The sequence below is a fragment of the Passer domesticus genome, chromosome 2 (genome assembly GCF_036417665.1).
Source record: "Passer domesticus isolate bPasDom1 chromosome 2, bPasDom1.hap1, whole genome shotgun sequence".
Classification (NCBI taxonomy): Eukaryota; Metazoa; Chordata; class Aves; order Passeriformes; family Passeridae; genus Passer; species Passer domesticus.
This window is the reverse complement of record NC_087475.1, coordinates 10,680,342-10,698,154: the sequence shown is the minus strand read 5'-3', so window position 1 is coordinate 10,698,154 and position 17,813 is coordinate 10,680,342. Positions and strand designations below refer to the sequence as shown.

Genomic DNA, 17,813 nt, shown 5'->3' with positions numbered 1-17,813 from the left:
GTGCCAACCAGCCTGAGAAGACATGGTGACACAAGCATGCAAATGAGAAGTAAAGAGAGTTAAAATGAGCTCCCAGATCTGCTACTCCTGCTTGTATTTCTTTAGGGTTTCCACCTTACATTCTCATGCAAACCCTTCACTGGCATGCATTATCATGGCAGAGCTCTGTGGCTGACAGGCATCTCAGTCCTTTCTCCAGACTTCTCTGGCTGTGTTCTGGATGACTTCTTCTCTCCCTTTACCCACATCCTAGTGCAGCTTCAAACAGCCTTCCTGATTCTGCTTTTTCATCAGCTCCTACTGTCCCAAACATCCCCTACTCTTCAGGCAGGCTGCAATTACCATATTTGTATCAGCAAAACAAAACCTTGCAAATGTTTTGTAAATATGATGCATGAATAAATAACCACACAAACTGGAGGTACAAGTTGCCCTGCTAGTGTTTGAATGGCTTTGAAAGCCAGCTCTGTCCCCCTGGCCCCCACAAAGAAATCATGAGGCAGGAAGGCTCTGTGCATAAGGAAACCTGGGGTAGTGACTGCATTAGTCACAGAAACAAAGGGATTAACTGATTTTCTGGTGCAATTCTGACTGGGTTGCAGCACTGACATTCCTGTCTGTTAAAAATGATGATATTGTTAACAGTCAGGGCCCCATAAGAGGGTTTCTCTGTGTGAAGTCAGGCTTGAGTGTTACACTTAATCTGCAGTTACATTTTAAATTGCATTTATATTATAGCTTAATTGAAGTGTGCATACCATTTCCCACAAATACTACTTTCAGCTGTTATACCATATCAATAATAATTAGAATGATTTATACATTCATTCCACTCAGATCATGTGTGATATGCTTCAGAATAACTAGATCTTTCAACAACAGCTGTAATAGCTAATAACTGTCACTACCATCACATGAGGTGCTTGAAGCTTCATAAACTCACCTCTAGGATTCTTTCTTGCAACATCTTTGATCATTTTCAGCTATGACTGCAGCCCTGGTTACACCATGAAAACGTCTCTTTTCATACACAAAATATATTCTTGGTCTCTTCTGCCAACCTAATTTCAGTATTCAAATTCATTGACTAAAAGCTAACCAGGTTTTTGTTTATAGTGATTACAAATTCATAATCCCATCTGGGCCTCAGAATTTTGCACAGCACATTGGCAATTAATATCCAATTAATGCTTGTAGACCCACTGATTGTATTACATATCTACAAAGCAGACTGCTGACACATTCATTTATATTTCACAGCACACTGCAGGCTATGTGGTACAGGGAGTGCAATAAAAACTCTTAGAGTATTCCAGACTCAGGTACAACAACTCCCCAGGAACATATTCTCACTAAACAACCAGACAAACAACCAAAAAATACCATAAAACCCAAAAATCCAACCCCAAAACAATAAAACAAAACTAAAACCAAAAATCCTTGAGTAAAAAAAAAAACAAAAACAAAAACAAAAACAAAAAATCCCAGGGATTTTTTATTGTGTAGAAAACACAAAATTAAATCATCATAGATACAATGTAATGCCTGGTATTTCTTTGGAAAAGAACTCAGGCAATTGCAGAGAGGTGTGCTGCTTCTGTGTGAGAAAGAAATAGTGGATCTATAAAAGTAACTTCCCATGGCTGGTCACAGCTCTAGGTTTAGCTGTAGACCAAAAAACAGGCCTCAGTGGATGCAAGTTACAATACAAACCATTTCAATAAAACAAAAGAGAGAGGATGCAAATTTCTATGATGGAAAACTGAAACAGAATATAACTTTCAAAGAAGTGGTATTGACAGGGAATCCTGGAAAATGTGACATGCACAATATATTTTCTTTCTGGCTCAAAAATATTCTGTCTTAATGTAAAGCTGTTACACAAAAGTACATCTTACAAGTTTCCAAAAAGATTCCTCAGGTTTCTAATAGGTTCCCAGCTGGGAGCCTTCCCCATTAGAATGGAACTGAATGACTTCTGATTATAAGTAAATATTTCCAATACCTCACTTCAATTATCCTATTCTAAATTTTAACATTTAACTGAGCTACAGATTCATAATCACAGGATATGCAACTTAACAGTTCAAAAAGCAGCTAATTCTTTCTTTGCTGCACTTCAACAAATGAAAATAACATTAAAAATAGGGCTTATAACTCAGGTGACATAAGCAAATATGGCCAGAAAAATAATTAACATCTCTCATCTCTTATTAGTTATTAAAAACACTGATGGTTTCTTGTTACTAGAAAATAATCAGGAAGCATACTGAAGTTGCTATAATAACAGAAGATGATAACAAAAATTAACCAAACATAAGACAGATACAGAAAAATATGGAACAAACAGAAATTATATTAATTTTAAGGATTAAAGTGTCAAAGTTAACCACAGTACTTTTATGAAAGACACAATGACTGTATATTCAATAACACCATTCATTTGGAAGGCAACACATATTTTAAAGGGCTTACTTTTATTCCCTTAATTTTGAATTAAAGACATCAAAAATAAAATCTCAACATACTGAAATCCATATAAAACAAAGGTCTCTCCATTTTTTTAAAAAAATTTTGTACTCAGAATAAATTTGCAACATGTTTTCAAAATAATAACCATATTTTACGGAAGACAAATCAAATTAAAGTACCACCTTAGACACTTTGCTAACTTCTAATTTTTAAATAACTTCCAAAAATATGCTGATACTGCTGCAGGTGTTTGCTGCATATATTTAAGGAGTTTTTAACTTGAATAACTTTAAAAATAATGGACATTCTATAGTACATATTAATTTAACTAGATAGGCTTTCCAGTAAAGGCATGTTCTAATAAGCTAGAATTCAGACGAACACAACCTGAAAGACTGGCTCTAAATTGATCTGCAGCTAGTTTATAATATTTGCACACAGGCAAATATGGACAATTTCGATGGTTGTGTGCACCCTGGAAAAACCTGGCATCAACAGAACATGAGAGATCCCAAATCTCTCTTTAATGCCACCTTCCATTCTAGTCAGACAGGCTGTGGGCAGACAAAAGCACTGAAAGAGCTGGTCAGAGTCACTGCAAGGTGACTATTGATTATTTGAGAGAGGTCTTTGTGATTGTGGGAGGCTCTGGAGCAAGGGGAAGAAAGTAAATGGCATTCATTTCCAAATGAAGCAAAGAATATTTGGGTAACCTCGGAAAGCAATGAAGCAAATCCTCTGAAAAACCTGCAAATCATCCTTTAAATAATTTCCTAACATATGAAAGAAAAGGAGAGAAGCTGACTGGGAGTGTAGGCAGCATGGTTTTACAAAGGAAAGTGATGCCTGACCAACCTGACAGCATTTTATGAAGAAGTGACTGACTCAGTGAGGGGGGAACAGCAGTTTATACTATTTATCCTGACTTCAGCAAGACTTTTAACACTGTCTCATATAATATTTTCATTTAAAAAAACTCTGGTTTGGGGCTTTAGTAGTGGACTAAGTGGCCAGTGGGGTGTATCGAAAACTAGCTGAACTGCTGGATCAAGTTTGGAGCTGGTTGTAAAAAGCCTTTCCAGGAATCTGACAGGAGCCTTATGTAGCTCAGGAAGGGGAAGTACTGCACAGAGGGAGGAACCAGTAAAAGCTGGAGACCAAACAGCTGGAAAACAGCTTTCCAAAAATGGTTCTGGTGGACACGAAGCTGGTCATGAGCCAGCAATGTGCCCTTGCAGCAGGGAAGGCAAATGTTGTCCTGGGCTGCATCAGGCAGAATGTTTTCAGCAGGATAAGGGAGATGATCCTTCCTCTCTGCTGAGCCTTGGTCAGACAAAACTGGAGCCCTGAGTCCAGTGCTGGGCACCCCAGTACAGATGCACTGGAGTGAGTCCATCAGAAGGCCACAAGGAAATGTCAAATGATTGGACCACCTTGCAGATGAGCAAAGGCTGAGTAAACTGGGACTGCTCAGCTGGGAGCTGTGAAGGGTCAGGGGGATTTTATCAGTAACTAAATATTTGCTGGGAGGGAGCAGAGCAGACAGAGTCAGACTTTTCAGTACCCACTGGCAGAATGAGACAATAGGCATAAATTGAAATTTAGAGGAAATTCCACAGATCCTTAGGAAGAAAAACAGATTTTTGTGAGGATAGTCAGTTGCTGGGACAGGCTGTGGAGTCTCCATCCTTGGAGATATTTAAAACCTGAGTTGACATTACCCTGAGCAACCTGCTCTCACTGACCCTGCTCTGAGCAGGTAATTAGAGTAGATGCTCTCCAGAGGCATCTTCCAGCCTCGGCTGCTCTGCGAGTCTGTGAAATATCATCAGTTTATAGGCTGAGCAACAGTTTCTGGAAGCACTCCAAGACAGACACAACACCTCTTAGGAGCTCATAATACATCAAAAAAAGCCTACATAGATTGACTTATTGCACCAGGAAAAAATGAATTCCTTGGTTACTATTTAGGGCTAAGATATTTTTCACTTTCCAGATAAGAATTTAACAGATAAGAAGCAAATAACCTTGGTGCTTACAGTAGGCAGATTTAGGGGAAAAAAACTCCAAACCTCTGTCCACATTTTGAACAAGTCCTTGTTCAAATCACATCCTTCCTTCAGTTAGGGGGAGGATTATTGGTCAAGTAAACTTTGCTTCACATTTGCCTGCAACATGTCAAGTGCAAAATGAATCAATTCAGCAGTACCAGCAGCTGCAAAGAGTTGGCAAAATGACTGTTAAATCAGCTTAAGATAACATGCAATAATTAGCAAGCCTTCTTGGGGGAGGAAAGGGCTTATTTAAAGTAGCTAGAGCAGTACAGCAATGGATGTGGATGACTCAGAGAAATGGAAAAACAGCAAAAGGACTAAAGAGAAAAAAGAGAGCTGACAACAGTATTTGTAGAAAGGGTTTGGGCTCCACAATTCAGCTGCTATTCCCCAAGAAAAATAGGTTTGTCCTTACAAGATGAAAGGGTGAATGTTCAGTGTCATTCAGTTTCTTTCAAAAGAAACATAAAATGTTTCCAATTATGGTTTTTAGCTGTAACAGTTGAAAAACATTATTAAGTTAGCAACTGTGCTAAACCCAGCAGTAATTCTGAATTGATTCTGTAAAGACATGCCTTGTTTTGAACAGGAAATAGAGATGGACAACATAATCCAATAGATTTCCTTTCCCAAGGCAAAAATGAGCCCCAACTTATATTCTCTAAAGCTTTATATCAATCAGGTAATCAGGACAGAAACACCACTTCAGTGAGGATAGCTTTTACTCCTAATAGAGGAATTTGATATAACTAAGTTCAAGTTCTACTTATATGCCCTCTAGAAAGCATCTTGATGCAAGCAACCTCTTTCAAATTTATGCTGGTATCACTGAGCCATCCTGTAGGCAAGGATACAGGTATCATGAAACTTTAAACAGTAACAGAAAGAAAAAAAATCAGATTTAGGATGATTTATTTTATTTATAAAAATAAATTTGTTTACAGTAAGTGTCTTGTTTACAGTGTTACATTCTACTGTAAGATATCTGCTCCCAGAATCCACCCTTTATTTCACAGTTTTAATTTCCCTCCATGATTCTTGCTAGAGCTTTTAAAACTGATTTATTTAATTATTAGGAAGAACAGAAAGGTCAGAATGAAGCCTACAACATGCTTGTCCTTTACAGACTACTATAAAAGGAACTGTTCTCATGTTTTGGCGAGAAAACAAGAATTCGTTTTTGTGAAAAGTTACTTGGCTTCACCTTTGGTTTCCATTCAACATCCAATGCTACCAAAACTTTCTTCTCTGTAAACAGAGTATAAGCAGAGCAAACACTTTAATCTGGATCTTCTGCATTTTTGGAGTGTGAGTAACCGTTAGCCAACGAAGCATTTATAAATGTGATCTTAGAATTCAGTGTAAAAATATACTGATCTCTATTTCCAGCATCATTGGCAGGGCTTGGAAGGGTGGGGCAGGGAATAAAATATGTATTAAATCACATGATAAGAAAAGGTCAACAGTAAATAAAGTTAAATGAATAAAAGAAATACTGTTTTATTCCTGAAATCCAGTGCAAAATAATTTGGGGTTTCTTAAAATCTTCATTAAAAGCAGCACAAAAAACCACTTAACTGAGATTTTTGAGTTAGTAAGCCTGTACACATCATGTCCACAAATCCACCACAGGTTTGTAACTTCTCAGTTTCCTCTTTTCCTTCATTTTGATGAGCAGGTGCCCTCATTAACTGGGCAGGATTGTCTGGCTAGTCCCACCTGAATCTCTGGAGCAAGGAGAGCTTCTGTCCATCTTGGTCCTCCCAGCCCAAACAGACTTGCTTATGTTTTCCTTTCTTATTAGTTGATCAGCTTTGGAATGAGTCAGACAGCCAGGGAGGGCTGGGGACTCCTACTTTCTAAGCCCAGGAATGTGACAGGATAGCTTTATGTCTAACAGCATTTTTCCTTGTGTCATAAAATGGTCACAAACACTCCCAGTTATTGCTATTAACAGCATCAGATATTTACATCAGAACATGTCAGAGACAATCCACCATCCAGTACCTTCACAAGGTGATCTTTAACACCTGCAGCAATGCTAACTACTTAATGTTATCAATGTTTTAGAAAATACAGTGCTTGCATTAATTTTCCCCAAGCTCAGCAACAGCTACGTAGCTTTGAGGTTTGTTCAGAGTGACACACTTAATGAACAGTCTTTTCCAAACAAAAAATTTAAAATACTGGGGGGGAGGAGGGGGCAGGGCGGGGGTGGGGGGGTGTCAGGAGAGGGACCAGCACTGAGAAAACAAGGCAAAGGGTATTGAAGCATTTGTGTATGATGAGTACAGAGAGGCTTAAGAGAGAGGAGGACATATGAACAGAGACCTCAGATTTCTAAACAACTTCTTTGATACACACACCATCAGCAGAGTTCGAGCTGTGTCAAAGCAGTAATAGATTTCACTGCAGAAATGTTTCTTATGAGAAGCCTGTACCTGGTTAGGACCAATAAAGAAATCCTTTCTTTCTTTTTTTCCTTTCTTCCCCTCCCACCCCTCGGTTTCCTCCAGCCACTGCAGTCCATGACCTTCAGAGGGAAATGCTTCTGCTTTGACAACAGGCTGCAAACCTCCAAGGACTAGCAGTGATTTCTGGGAGAGAAAACTGTTGCCTCACTCACAATCCAATCAAAACCTGAATGTACCAAGTGAAAAATAAACCAAGGACATCATTATTCTGTTTCATTGTGATTTGGCTTGCCTTCAAATTTCATACTCTGTATATCTGAAATAGCAGCAACACCTCCATTAGCTGGGCTTTTCAACACTTTAATCAAAGTATCTTTCAGAATAAAAAGGCAGAAATGTCAAATTCCAATCACCCTTTAAATTCCCTCAATTCCCTGTGCTACAGAGAATTAAAAGCCTTATGTGGGGATAATTTCCTGTGCAAACCAGCATGCAGGCATACAGATGCTCTGCCACGTAGGCAGGCATCAATTCTAGAACATGGCCAGCCCTGGGGTGGTGGGACAGGGAGGCTCCCCTGCAGGGATCCCATGCTCATGGCCACACTCCTGCACCCAGTGTAGCTGATTTCTCACATGAGAGAACAACTTTCACACTTCACAAAAAATACAGGTTATTTTGTGTCCAGCTGAACAACGCTGTATACCTCATCCAGTGTGAATTATCTGCCCTTCTTCTTTCCAAGTTTATATTAAAAATATCAGGTGCTGGAATTACTGTTTTTACTGGGATACTTCTGAAGGCCAACTGACCCATAGTTTTCTCAGACTTTATGAAGCCTGGAATGAACTGGTTTAAAGAAACCTGACTAACACTAATTTTCTCTCTCTCTCATTCTGGGGTGCTTGCAATACCTTTAGGTCCCCAGAGTTCTTGCCAAAGATTTTAGCAAAGGCAGGCTAAGCAAAATGTGATTTTCTGGATCCACATTTAGGTCATTTCTACACACCAAGGTTTTTTAAGCTTTTTTTTTTTTCTTTTTTAAGGTACCCTCAAACTATTATGTTATTTCATAGAAAACTGCTCTAGGGAAAAAAAACCCCACACCCTTAGGACTAACATATTTCTATAATGCTTTCTTTGAGGAAACTTTTACAACTGTATCTTCTTATTTTATTATCATTGAAACTATGCTACTTTTTCTCTGCTGAAGATTATAATCCCTTAAAAATCTTCAAGAAATAAACTGAGTATAAATCTGGCATGCTGTTATCTTGTATGAACATATCCGAAATTACAAGAACATATGCTTCTGCTCACATAATACTATTTCTTGTACACATTCCCACAATATTTAAAAACTATACTTGCTCTTCAGAATAAAAGACTGCACACAACTGAAAAAAGGCCAACAGATAGATATAGATATTTTAAAAATACAGAATTAGAGAAAGGACCAAAAAATCTCTCAAATAGTATCAGCCTCATGCTCTAAATAATATCCCGTAATACTACTTGCAAGAAGAACCAAGAAAGTTTATGTCTTTCTTAAAATGCAGCTTATCTGTCCTTCAAAACACATAATTAAAAATGTTCTGACTTGTTGCACATGTGGTAAGTAACCTAGAAGGGAAGTCTCTGTGGTCTCTGAAGCGAGTATGATGAACCCAAACAACTCCTTTGCTCCACGTGTTTTTCTGGGAAGATGAAGGATCTTGTTCCTCTGTGCAGCACAGTTGGCAAGATGTTCTGGAAAGCCACACTCCACTAACCATTATTCCTGCTTTCCACAAAGCTCAGTCTTTGATAAGGCACAATTATTTAATATTCCCAATGCTGTTGTGCTTCCCCTGGCAGTGATAAAGACTTACCACAAGTGCATCTCCTGCGACAGCAATGTGATGTTACAAAGTTCCACTAAATTTATTGAGAAGTCTTTATCCAGCAGTTAGCTATAACACAGTACAATGGTTATCCTCCTAAATGATAATTAAGCTTTGGGGTAACATTTAATTGAAAATGTACTGTGAAAATCAACAAGTCAGCTCTTTCAAATTGAGGCTGCTTGGTTCAAAATACCATTCAATGTGATTTTGTCTCACAGTAATCCATGAAAAAAATATATGAGTCTAATCCCGTTTCCTCTGGAGATCATTTAAAAATACTTAACCTCTTGGACAATTCGGTTTGAACAATTTCACATTATTAGTTAAATGTCTAACCTTTTTCTACAAATATTGTATCTTTTCAGTAATAAAGAATATGATCTTATCAGAAACTTAATCAATTAGTAACACAATTGTTTCCTTTTAAAAAATGTTTCTATTTTCACAGAATATAGCATGCTCTTAGACTCTCATTCTTTGAATTCTTTCAATTCCCCTGATCAATAACTGTGTTGGAGGGATCTGTGGGCAGCTGAGATGCCCACGGGTGGCCAGAGGACCAGGGATGAGGGAGCAGAACGAAGCACCCTCCTGCACTAGCTGGGGTGTGACTTTCCAAGTTCTCTCCTTACAACCAAGATCCAAAGAAGCTTTCTGCCATGCTCCTCCTATCTCCCTGGGTTGACCTGGGCCACAGCAGATCATGTGGCCCATCAGGAGCAGCCTGCCAAGCCAGCATTCCCCTGCAAGGCGTGTGTGTGTCACAGGGCTCCTTCTGGAGGAGCTTCAGTGTGACCCCGGTGCCCCACACAGACACTGAGTCTGAGCCCACCAGCCAGACCCAGAGCGTGGCTTTGAGTCAGCCTCCTCCAAAAGGGATGCAGGGCACATCCCTGGGTTGGACACTGGTGCACAGCAGGGAATCTGACATCTGGGAATTCACTTCAGAAATTTCTGATCTGAGCTGATGTGTGAACCTGGATGTACTCCTGCTGAGAAACATCCATGGCATCCTCTAAGAGACCCCTTGTGGCCACCAATTTTCAGGCAGGATTAATTTCTTTTCCGTGCTGGATTATTAATTCTATTTTTAGTAACTATTTTGTGCAAATCCAAGCAGAGAAAGAGGATGCCTGTGTGACTGCACGTAGAATTTGGTTCCATGTCAAAATAAGGACACAGAAAGAGGATTATATCTGCTAGAAGGAAGAAATACAGTATATGATATGAATCCCCTAGGGAGACTGGCTTCTGAAATGAAGTTCCCAGTAATCTCATCTTAATTAAAACAAAATGAAATTTATGATATCTCATTTCCCCACCACTTTATTATTTAGGTGTCATTGTCAAAGACTCTGCAGAAATTGAGGAAGAGACAGCAGCTGCCCCAAGGAGTTTCCAGTCTGACTCAGGAAGAAGTAAACACTGAACAGCTCAGGAAAGAAAGCAAAGCCCTTGGCAATGAATAAATACTTTTGTATTTTCACAAAGGTCATTCCCAGCTAAAGTGAGACGAATCAGGGAATGAAGAACCCATCTTTACAGCTGTGGTACAGGGGAGAATAGAATACCAAAGGGAAGAGGTGAGTGCAGAGGTGGATAAAGGGTTGAAGAGGGGCCTTCAAGAAAAGAGAAAGGATGGATTTAAAAACAATACAAAGATGTAAGTGACCACTGTCACCTTTAAAAGCAAAAAGTTTTCATCCAATATGAGAAGCAAAGGAAACACAGACAACATGTAGATGTGGCGTGTCCTGAATGATGGCAGTGGGCAAATCTGGGAACATTATTTTGGGCACACCTCACAAAGTGCAGGTAAAGATTTTTCCATTTTTATTGAAATAAAGCTATAAACCCCCCTTAAAAATATTATAGAAAATTATATAAAGAAAAACATCATGCTCTTTAAAAGAGTGAGGATACAGCTGAGGAAATCCATTCAGCTGAATAACTCCCAAGAAGTTCTAGGACACCACCCTTTCATTTTAGATATGGACACAGTTACATAACCTAATTTAGCAAGTGATTTAATGGCTCTTGTCATGAATGCTATTCATCTGCTAGATGCAACTCTGGTTTCTATTCATATTTTACAAAACCTCTATCACAACTATTTTTTTTCTTTCTTTCATCTATTAATCTTCTACGTGCCCAGAGTGAAAATACAACTTTTGAACTAAGCAGTAAATATCTTTCCCCCTTACTTAGCAAGCACCTGCCCAACTTTCCTTGCAGCACCATCCCTTCCCCAAGGCTGAAGAAAACAAATCTGGGCTGATATTGTGATTTCCCTTGGAAAGGGAGTATATAAAAAAGTGAAGAAAACAAATTATCCTTATTACTCTTGCTAGCCAGGACTAAAGCCTTTTACGAGAAACCCAAGACATTTCTTCTTCCCAACTGCATCTCCAACATTTTCAGAAGTTAAGAAAACTTTCTCATAATTATTCAGTTTGTGATAATGATGCTCTCTCTCTTCTACCTTACTTGAACTTCTAGACTGTGTCCAATAAGTAAAAGATGTTATCACTGAAGGAGCTCTCTAATCAGTACAAAACTGTCTGGAAAATTATAGCTAATTCAAGTTTATTTATTGCAGAAAAAAATAATGCTTGACTTCATCTCGAAAAAAAGGAAAGAATCTATGGCATAAGACCACATCCGCACCTTGAAATTTTCTGTTTTAAGCTTCCTTCCTGTCAAACATAAAAAAAAATTTAATCTTATTTTAAGACTGTCTTCATCACATGGGCCATGCAGTCCACTACATGCTAGAGGGATAAATGACAACATGTCTGTATTTCCCTGCATTTTTATGATCATAAAATAGAAAAACCCAGAAATTCTATTGTTATAAAGATACAAGACTAAGCTGAAAGTGGAAGAGCCAAAATACATTATAAAACAGGGGGCAGAGACCACAGATTATGTCCAGAAAACTGACACTTCTTTTTTTACTGGCACAGTCTGTTCTGAGAGCCTGGCTGGGGGAGGAAGAAGAAAGATCATCTGGGAGCATGGTAGATGGATTTTAAAACTCTCTGTCATTCTCTCATTCTTGGCTCTCTTCAGTCTCCTGCTCTTGGCATCCTCTGTTTTTCTTCATATTGCACATAGAGGTTCGTTTTATACCAACAAACAAGTGCAAGTCTGGAAAAGATGCCTGGTTTTTTTTTTGATTTTTTTTTTCTGGGAAGCGCATGGGAGAGCTCAGCTGCTGCTCGCTCCGAACTAAACTGACACCCCCTCATTCAGCTGATACCAGACAGTTCAGCAACCAGAGAAGAGCTCTCTTACTCTGTAAGTTAATATTAGGCAATGAAACTGCATATGCCATTAAAGTTCAAAGAAACTGATTACTCCTTTGATGTGTTGCCAAATTATTAGAATAATGACACTATTTTTTTTTCAAGTGTATTGGTGTATCTCTCAATTCTCTCTTTTTTAACCCCATGCTTTAATAACTGTTGAACTTCAGAAAGAAATGTGTTATTTTTCTTCAAAGGAAAACTGGGTACTGTTCCAGGATGACTTCTTTTATATATAATGTAAAGGATATTAGCCCCCTATTAGAGACAAAAAAAAAAAAAAAAAAAAAAAAAAAAAAAAAATCACTTTATTTTTCCCTCAGGTGCTCTGCTCCTTTAGACTTGGAAAACAAACATTTAAAAATGCATGCTGTTAGTGGGCTGTGCACTGTTCACTGCTCTGTCAAAGTGAATATTGTGATAAATTATGTCAGTCTGTTCATACTTACAATCATCTTCCACTTCCTCATACCAAAGCATGTGAGCAGACATGAAATCTCTCCACAAAACAGAGGAAAAAGAAAACAACAGCAAAATATTTCTTGGCAAAGTATATCCCCAACTTTGCTGCTCCAGTAGCTTTTGCGGGCTGAGGCTCGTCCCTGCTCCAGGCCAGCCGTGTCCCCGCACAGAGGAGCGGGCAGCAGCGCCCGGGGTGCGATGCCGGCAGCGCCCGCTGCCCGCGGGGTCCGCGCGGGAGTCCCGGCAGGGAGAGGCAGGGAGAGGCAGGGATCCTCACTTCACCCAGCCGGCATGGGAACTAATGCCAGGGCTCTTTGGAGGCCCCGAAATGTTTCAAATTCCAGGACCTGCGCAGAAGCAATGCTCTCTGTTGCTTCCCCTTCAAAACAAAGTTGATTTCCCATAATAGGACAGCCCATGCACTCGACGTATAAGGCTCTGCTTCCAGGGTGGCATGTGCAATGGATTTAAATTATGGGTTGCAGCTTCCCAAGGAACATTCGGGCTACAAAGCGGGGTGAAGATATTTATGCTCCCTTTGCACAGTTCCCCAGGGAGCCCTATGAAACAAATTTGATTCCTTCCCAGCAAATGACCCCAGCCCATCCCCAGACAGGTTCCTCCTTTTTTGGGAGAGGAGCAGCAACCCTCCCTGACTTTTGGGATTTCAACCTCCCTCCCGAGCAGGGGAAAAATAAACAAACCCTAAAACAGTGTTTTCACCAAACTAAATGTGCAAATGTTAACACAAGTTGTGGTAAGTCAGTAGCTACTTCAACAGGGGAAAAAAAAAAATCCAGGACTATTGACTTACAACTGACCTTTTCCACTCCCACCAAAACCACGCAGTACTAATGCTGTACACAGCCCAGGAGCTGCAGAGGAAGCAAAAGAAGGAGTGCACACAAGCTGCCTGTCTATTTCTCTTCCTAAGAGTGGGAACATCCCTTCACTCCCAAATCCCAAACAGGTGGGACCTGGGCTGAAACTCTCTCCCTGCACTCACTGCCCGGTCTCTTTAGTTTACACAGGAAGGAAAAACAGGCATCCACACAATACTTAGGAAAAAGATTGCAGCATCCTTCACCGAAATCCAGATTTTTATAAGGCTGCTTTCCATAATATGTACTTTGTACAGTATGTATGGCCTTTAGAGATAGGCCATATTAAATCATGTAAATGGTTTCATTTGAAAAGTCATTTGAAGAAACACTCTTATTCTGTCAATTTCTTAAAATCTATCCTTAAAAACCTGAAAAGTGGTATTTTTCAGTTTTGAAGCTTAATGTGTCTAGTCATGCTGATTATAAGTTTATAAGTAATTTCCTGGATTATACAGAAAAATAAACACAAAAATGAAGTGTGTAATATAACCTTACAGCCACTGGCATTTTCTACACTGATAGTCAAATTAATACACTGGAGAACCTGGATGTACAGTACACTCCAAGAGACTGCTAAGGATTAATTTGCAGCCCACAGGAACTGCAAGTCATGAACTGATGTAGAAAATAATCTGAAGCAGAACAGAGCACACTGTAACAGCAGCAGCATTTTGATTATTTGAGGGAAGGAGACTGAGAAAATCCAGGAAAGGAAATGCTTATTGTGCAATTTCTTTGTTTTAAAATACCTAAAGTCACCCTTAATTGCACATGCTGTCAGTAACTGAGGCCTAGTAACATTATTAAGGGCTACAAGTGAAAGTTACCTTGAAGAAAAATGATAGAACTGTGATCCTCCTGGCTTATCTTCATTTCAAGGTGACAAGCCTTTACTCTAAAAACTTTAGGAGCATAAATCCCTGTCTCTAAATTTGATCACAAGGCCTTAATCTCGACACAGACCTGTGGTCTGTTTTACACCCAGCTTTAGTTGCAATCCACAAAAATTCATGTGGATTATTCATCCTCTCTGGCAATGGCTTTGAGACCATAAGAGCATATTTGGATCAAGTTTTGCAAGGAATGCAGTGCTACTTAGCATTTTTTTGTAAAAAAATAGCCCAAAGAAGTGTCTAGTGACAATATTTGCAATAACTTACATATTTAACAATCCTCCACATGCAGGAAATTCATATTTGCCTCCTCTCTTTACACTGGGAGAGTTTAAAACTCTGGTGGCCTCAGGTGAACATCTGTTTCATTCATAGGAAGGCAGAAACCTTCAGCCCACAAACAATCTCTCTTCCTGATTGGTGCTCCTCCAGTCAATTGGAAAAGAGTGAAAATGTGTTGGGCCACAGAGAGAAATCACAAAAGTGAGTGTTCAAATATCCTGGGTATTTTGGTTGGGTTTGGATTTCTCGGTTTGGTGATGGTGGTTGTGGTTTTGGGGGACTGCAAAGAAATTGAGAGGCTCTTAAAAACTTAATACTATTTTCAGCAGCTATGAACGCTGTGACTGCCTAACAGTGAGAAACATCCAGGCTACTGAAGGTGTTTAAAATGTACATCTTTGTGCCCATTAACCAGCACTTAGATTGCACGGATAACCTGGAGCATTTTGACACACTAGGTTTTGGTTTTTGTAAGGTCTTTTGCTCTATCTTCAACAACAGAGAACAAGGGAAAGCTCTTTGTAGCTTTATGTCAGATAATCACTGTACACTCAATAAATGCTGGTGGTCAGAGACCACCTGCCTCATTCTCCCTTCTACATGCTGCAGGTAGCAGGCTCTGACCCTCATTGCTCGGAGACTACAGTGCCTGTGCTGCAAAGGAAAAGAACAAGCTTCAAAGTCACAGAGAATTTGGAACATGTAGAAAATCTGGAATGATAAAAATGGGTATTTTTTTCAGTGATTGCTGTCAGCTTTAGTTTAATGTTGACTTACTCTTCCACAACCAGTAATGGCTTAAATGAAAGAAAATCGTCACAGAAATGGTTTGGGTGACTTTCAGCCACCCATTAACGAAGGTTTTACACAGAGGCTGTTTATTTCCCTGCTTGAGAAGTCCTTTCAAAGCCCAAGTATTGATAAACTTGAAAATATCTCCTTTCCAACGGCATGAGCGTGACAGTAATGCAGAGCTGGAGCAAATACCGAGGAGGCCAGCAGCAATCTGGAGACGAGGACAACAATAAACTGCCTGTTCAGAAACCATTTAGGGGATTGGGTTCAGCGTATGTCAGAGTGACTATTGAAAAGAAATGGATTTCAACATCCAAACTTGGCAGCCACATTTATTGTCTCAGTAAGCTAAACCAGAGGGATGTTAGGACTTGATGATAATGGTCAAACCATGGACTGGACATGGGAACCAAGTTCTCAATTCTCTAACTCTTCTGTACCATAATAAAGGGCTACATTAAAATTCAGGACTTCGCTGTCAGGGAAGAAAAGAGAACACGACTGGAAAATGATGTTTTTGACAAAACTGATATGGGAGGAGAGGTCCCCAATTCAACATAAATAAATCAAATGACTTCATGTTAACAACCTCCACAGAGTAACAAATCTACCATCTCACTGTAATTTACTAGGACACAAGCACCTAACAAACCCCCAACAAAGCAAAGCACACCATATTGCCATTTGTATCGTCTATCTCCTTTCCTGTTAACAGATAAAACAAGAAAATAACAAATCGGTAGCATGCTGCACAGAACTGATTTACAAACCTCTTATGACTTTTTAAACATCCCAGTGGCACATGTTGTTTGCCAATACAACTCAACATCAGGCAGAGAGAGTGCTTACAGCATAAACCTAACAGACAGATGATATTTTGATTATAATTTCGGAAAGCACTCCAACCTTTATTCCACCCTGTTTTTAAATCACTGCCAACGCTGACCTAAAAAAAAAAAATAATAAAAAAAAATGGAGGCAGTTCAAGCCTGTTGCTCGGTTCAGCCATTAAGCTCATAACAAGATGTCTCTGTGCTCTTGCCAGTATTTGCAAATCTATCACATCTGTCTGTGTGGGAAGAAGTGCTGAGCTCCAGGGACTATGGGACTGATGTTCAGGGAGAACTGGGATGGGATTCTTTCAAGCACTAATGTGCAGCGTGGGTTTTTGCCCTGGTGGTATATTGGCTCTGATTCTTTTTATTATTCACTTCCTGTCATGAAAAAAACAAAACAAACACAAACCCCTTGCATGTCAGCATCAGAGGGAAAAAAAACCATCTTCGACAGCTTTATCACAACAGAAGTAAACAGGCAGTTTCTGATTTCCCTGTGAAATCGACAAGGGAAAAAAAAGAAAAAATAATCTTTCCAATGTCAGCCATTGAAGAACTTCTCTCTTTTGTTTCTTAGCCTATTTTTACTTCAAAAAGGAATATATCATAGAGGATTTTAGTACAGGTTGCAAAGGGGTTCTTTTTCTTGTTTATTTGATCTGCAGAAAATAAAAGACAAAACATCTTCAAACCAAGACAAAAAACTTGCTCTTATCTCTGAAGGAAGTAGTAGCTTTTGGCTTTGAAAGTAAAATATATTAATATAAGTTTATAGTCAGAAAATAAGTAGCCAATACAATGATAAAGACAAAGCCCTCTTATTTGCAAGGTGTGTAAAAAAAAAATTTGTTTCTATGTCATGAAACACTTCTGCTTGAAGACATGCTCTAGCATACAAACCAACATTTTGGTTCACTGCTGTCTTTGCTCTCCCCAGGAATGCTCTCTCCTTCATGTCATGGCTACTGGGGAATAGGGGTGTTATAGGTAAAAATATAGGGTTAATCTTTTTTTCAGAGCATCTAGCAAAAAGAAGGGTGGGCTTTCTTCTTGGAAGTTCAACATAAACAGTAACTCTCAGAAAACAATCACTATCCATTCTGGAAAGCTTCAGCTAAAGAACAACCAATCCTTTTCACCTAATGGATCTGTCTTTGGTGTGAGGTCCCAGGCAGATTTAGGAGGAAAGCATGTCTACGCTTTGTATATCTTTATTCTCAAACCCTGTCAATTCTCCAACTTTCAGAAACTTTCACCCCAGCAGAAATTAAATCAGTCTTTACTGGAGTCAGTTGGACCAGACTACTCAGAAGATATACTGAGCCATCCAAAGGAAAGTGCAAAAAAGGATAGCAAATTATATAAAAACTAATATTAAGAGTACAAAGAAGAGAAGAGAAAGAAGATTTTAATTACTGATATATATAAAGTAGGAATCAAAGTAATAAAGAGGAATTAGAATTACTCATTTATGTCTATAAAATATTGGTCTTAATCACTCCAGAGAGGCTGATATGACCAGAAGAG

At 39.1% G+C, this 17,813-nt stretch overlaps 1 protein-coding gene across 10 annotated transcripts in view; it reads right to left on the bottom strand.

The window, feature by feature from the left end:
- Positions 1 to 17,813, bottom strand: part of DMD (dystrophin) — a 1,145,450-nt gene that overhangs the window by 966,375 nt on the left and 161,262 nt on the right. The window contains exon 1 of one of the 10 annotated variants that reach the window (XM_064407381.1): positions 12,584 to 12,668. The exons of the other annotated variants lie outside the window; for them this stretch is intronic. Within the exon in view, the coding sequence (XP_064263451.1) occupies positions 12,584 to 12,626 (43 nt within the window). The 5' untranslated portion in view covers positions 12,627 to 12,668. Of the gene's footprint in view, positions 1 to 12,583; positions 12,669 to 17,813 lie in introns of those variants that run through there. 10 annotated transcript variants of the gene reach the window in all.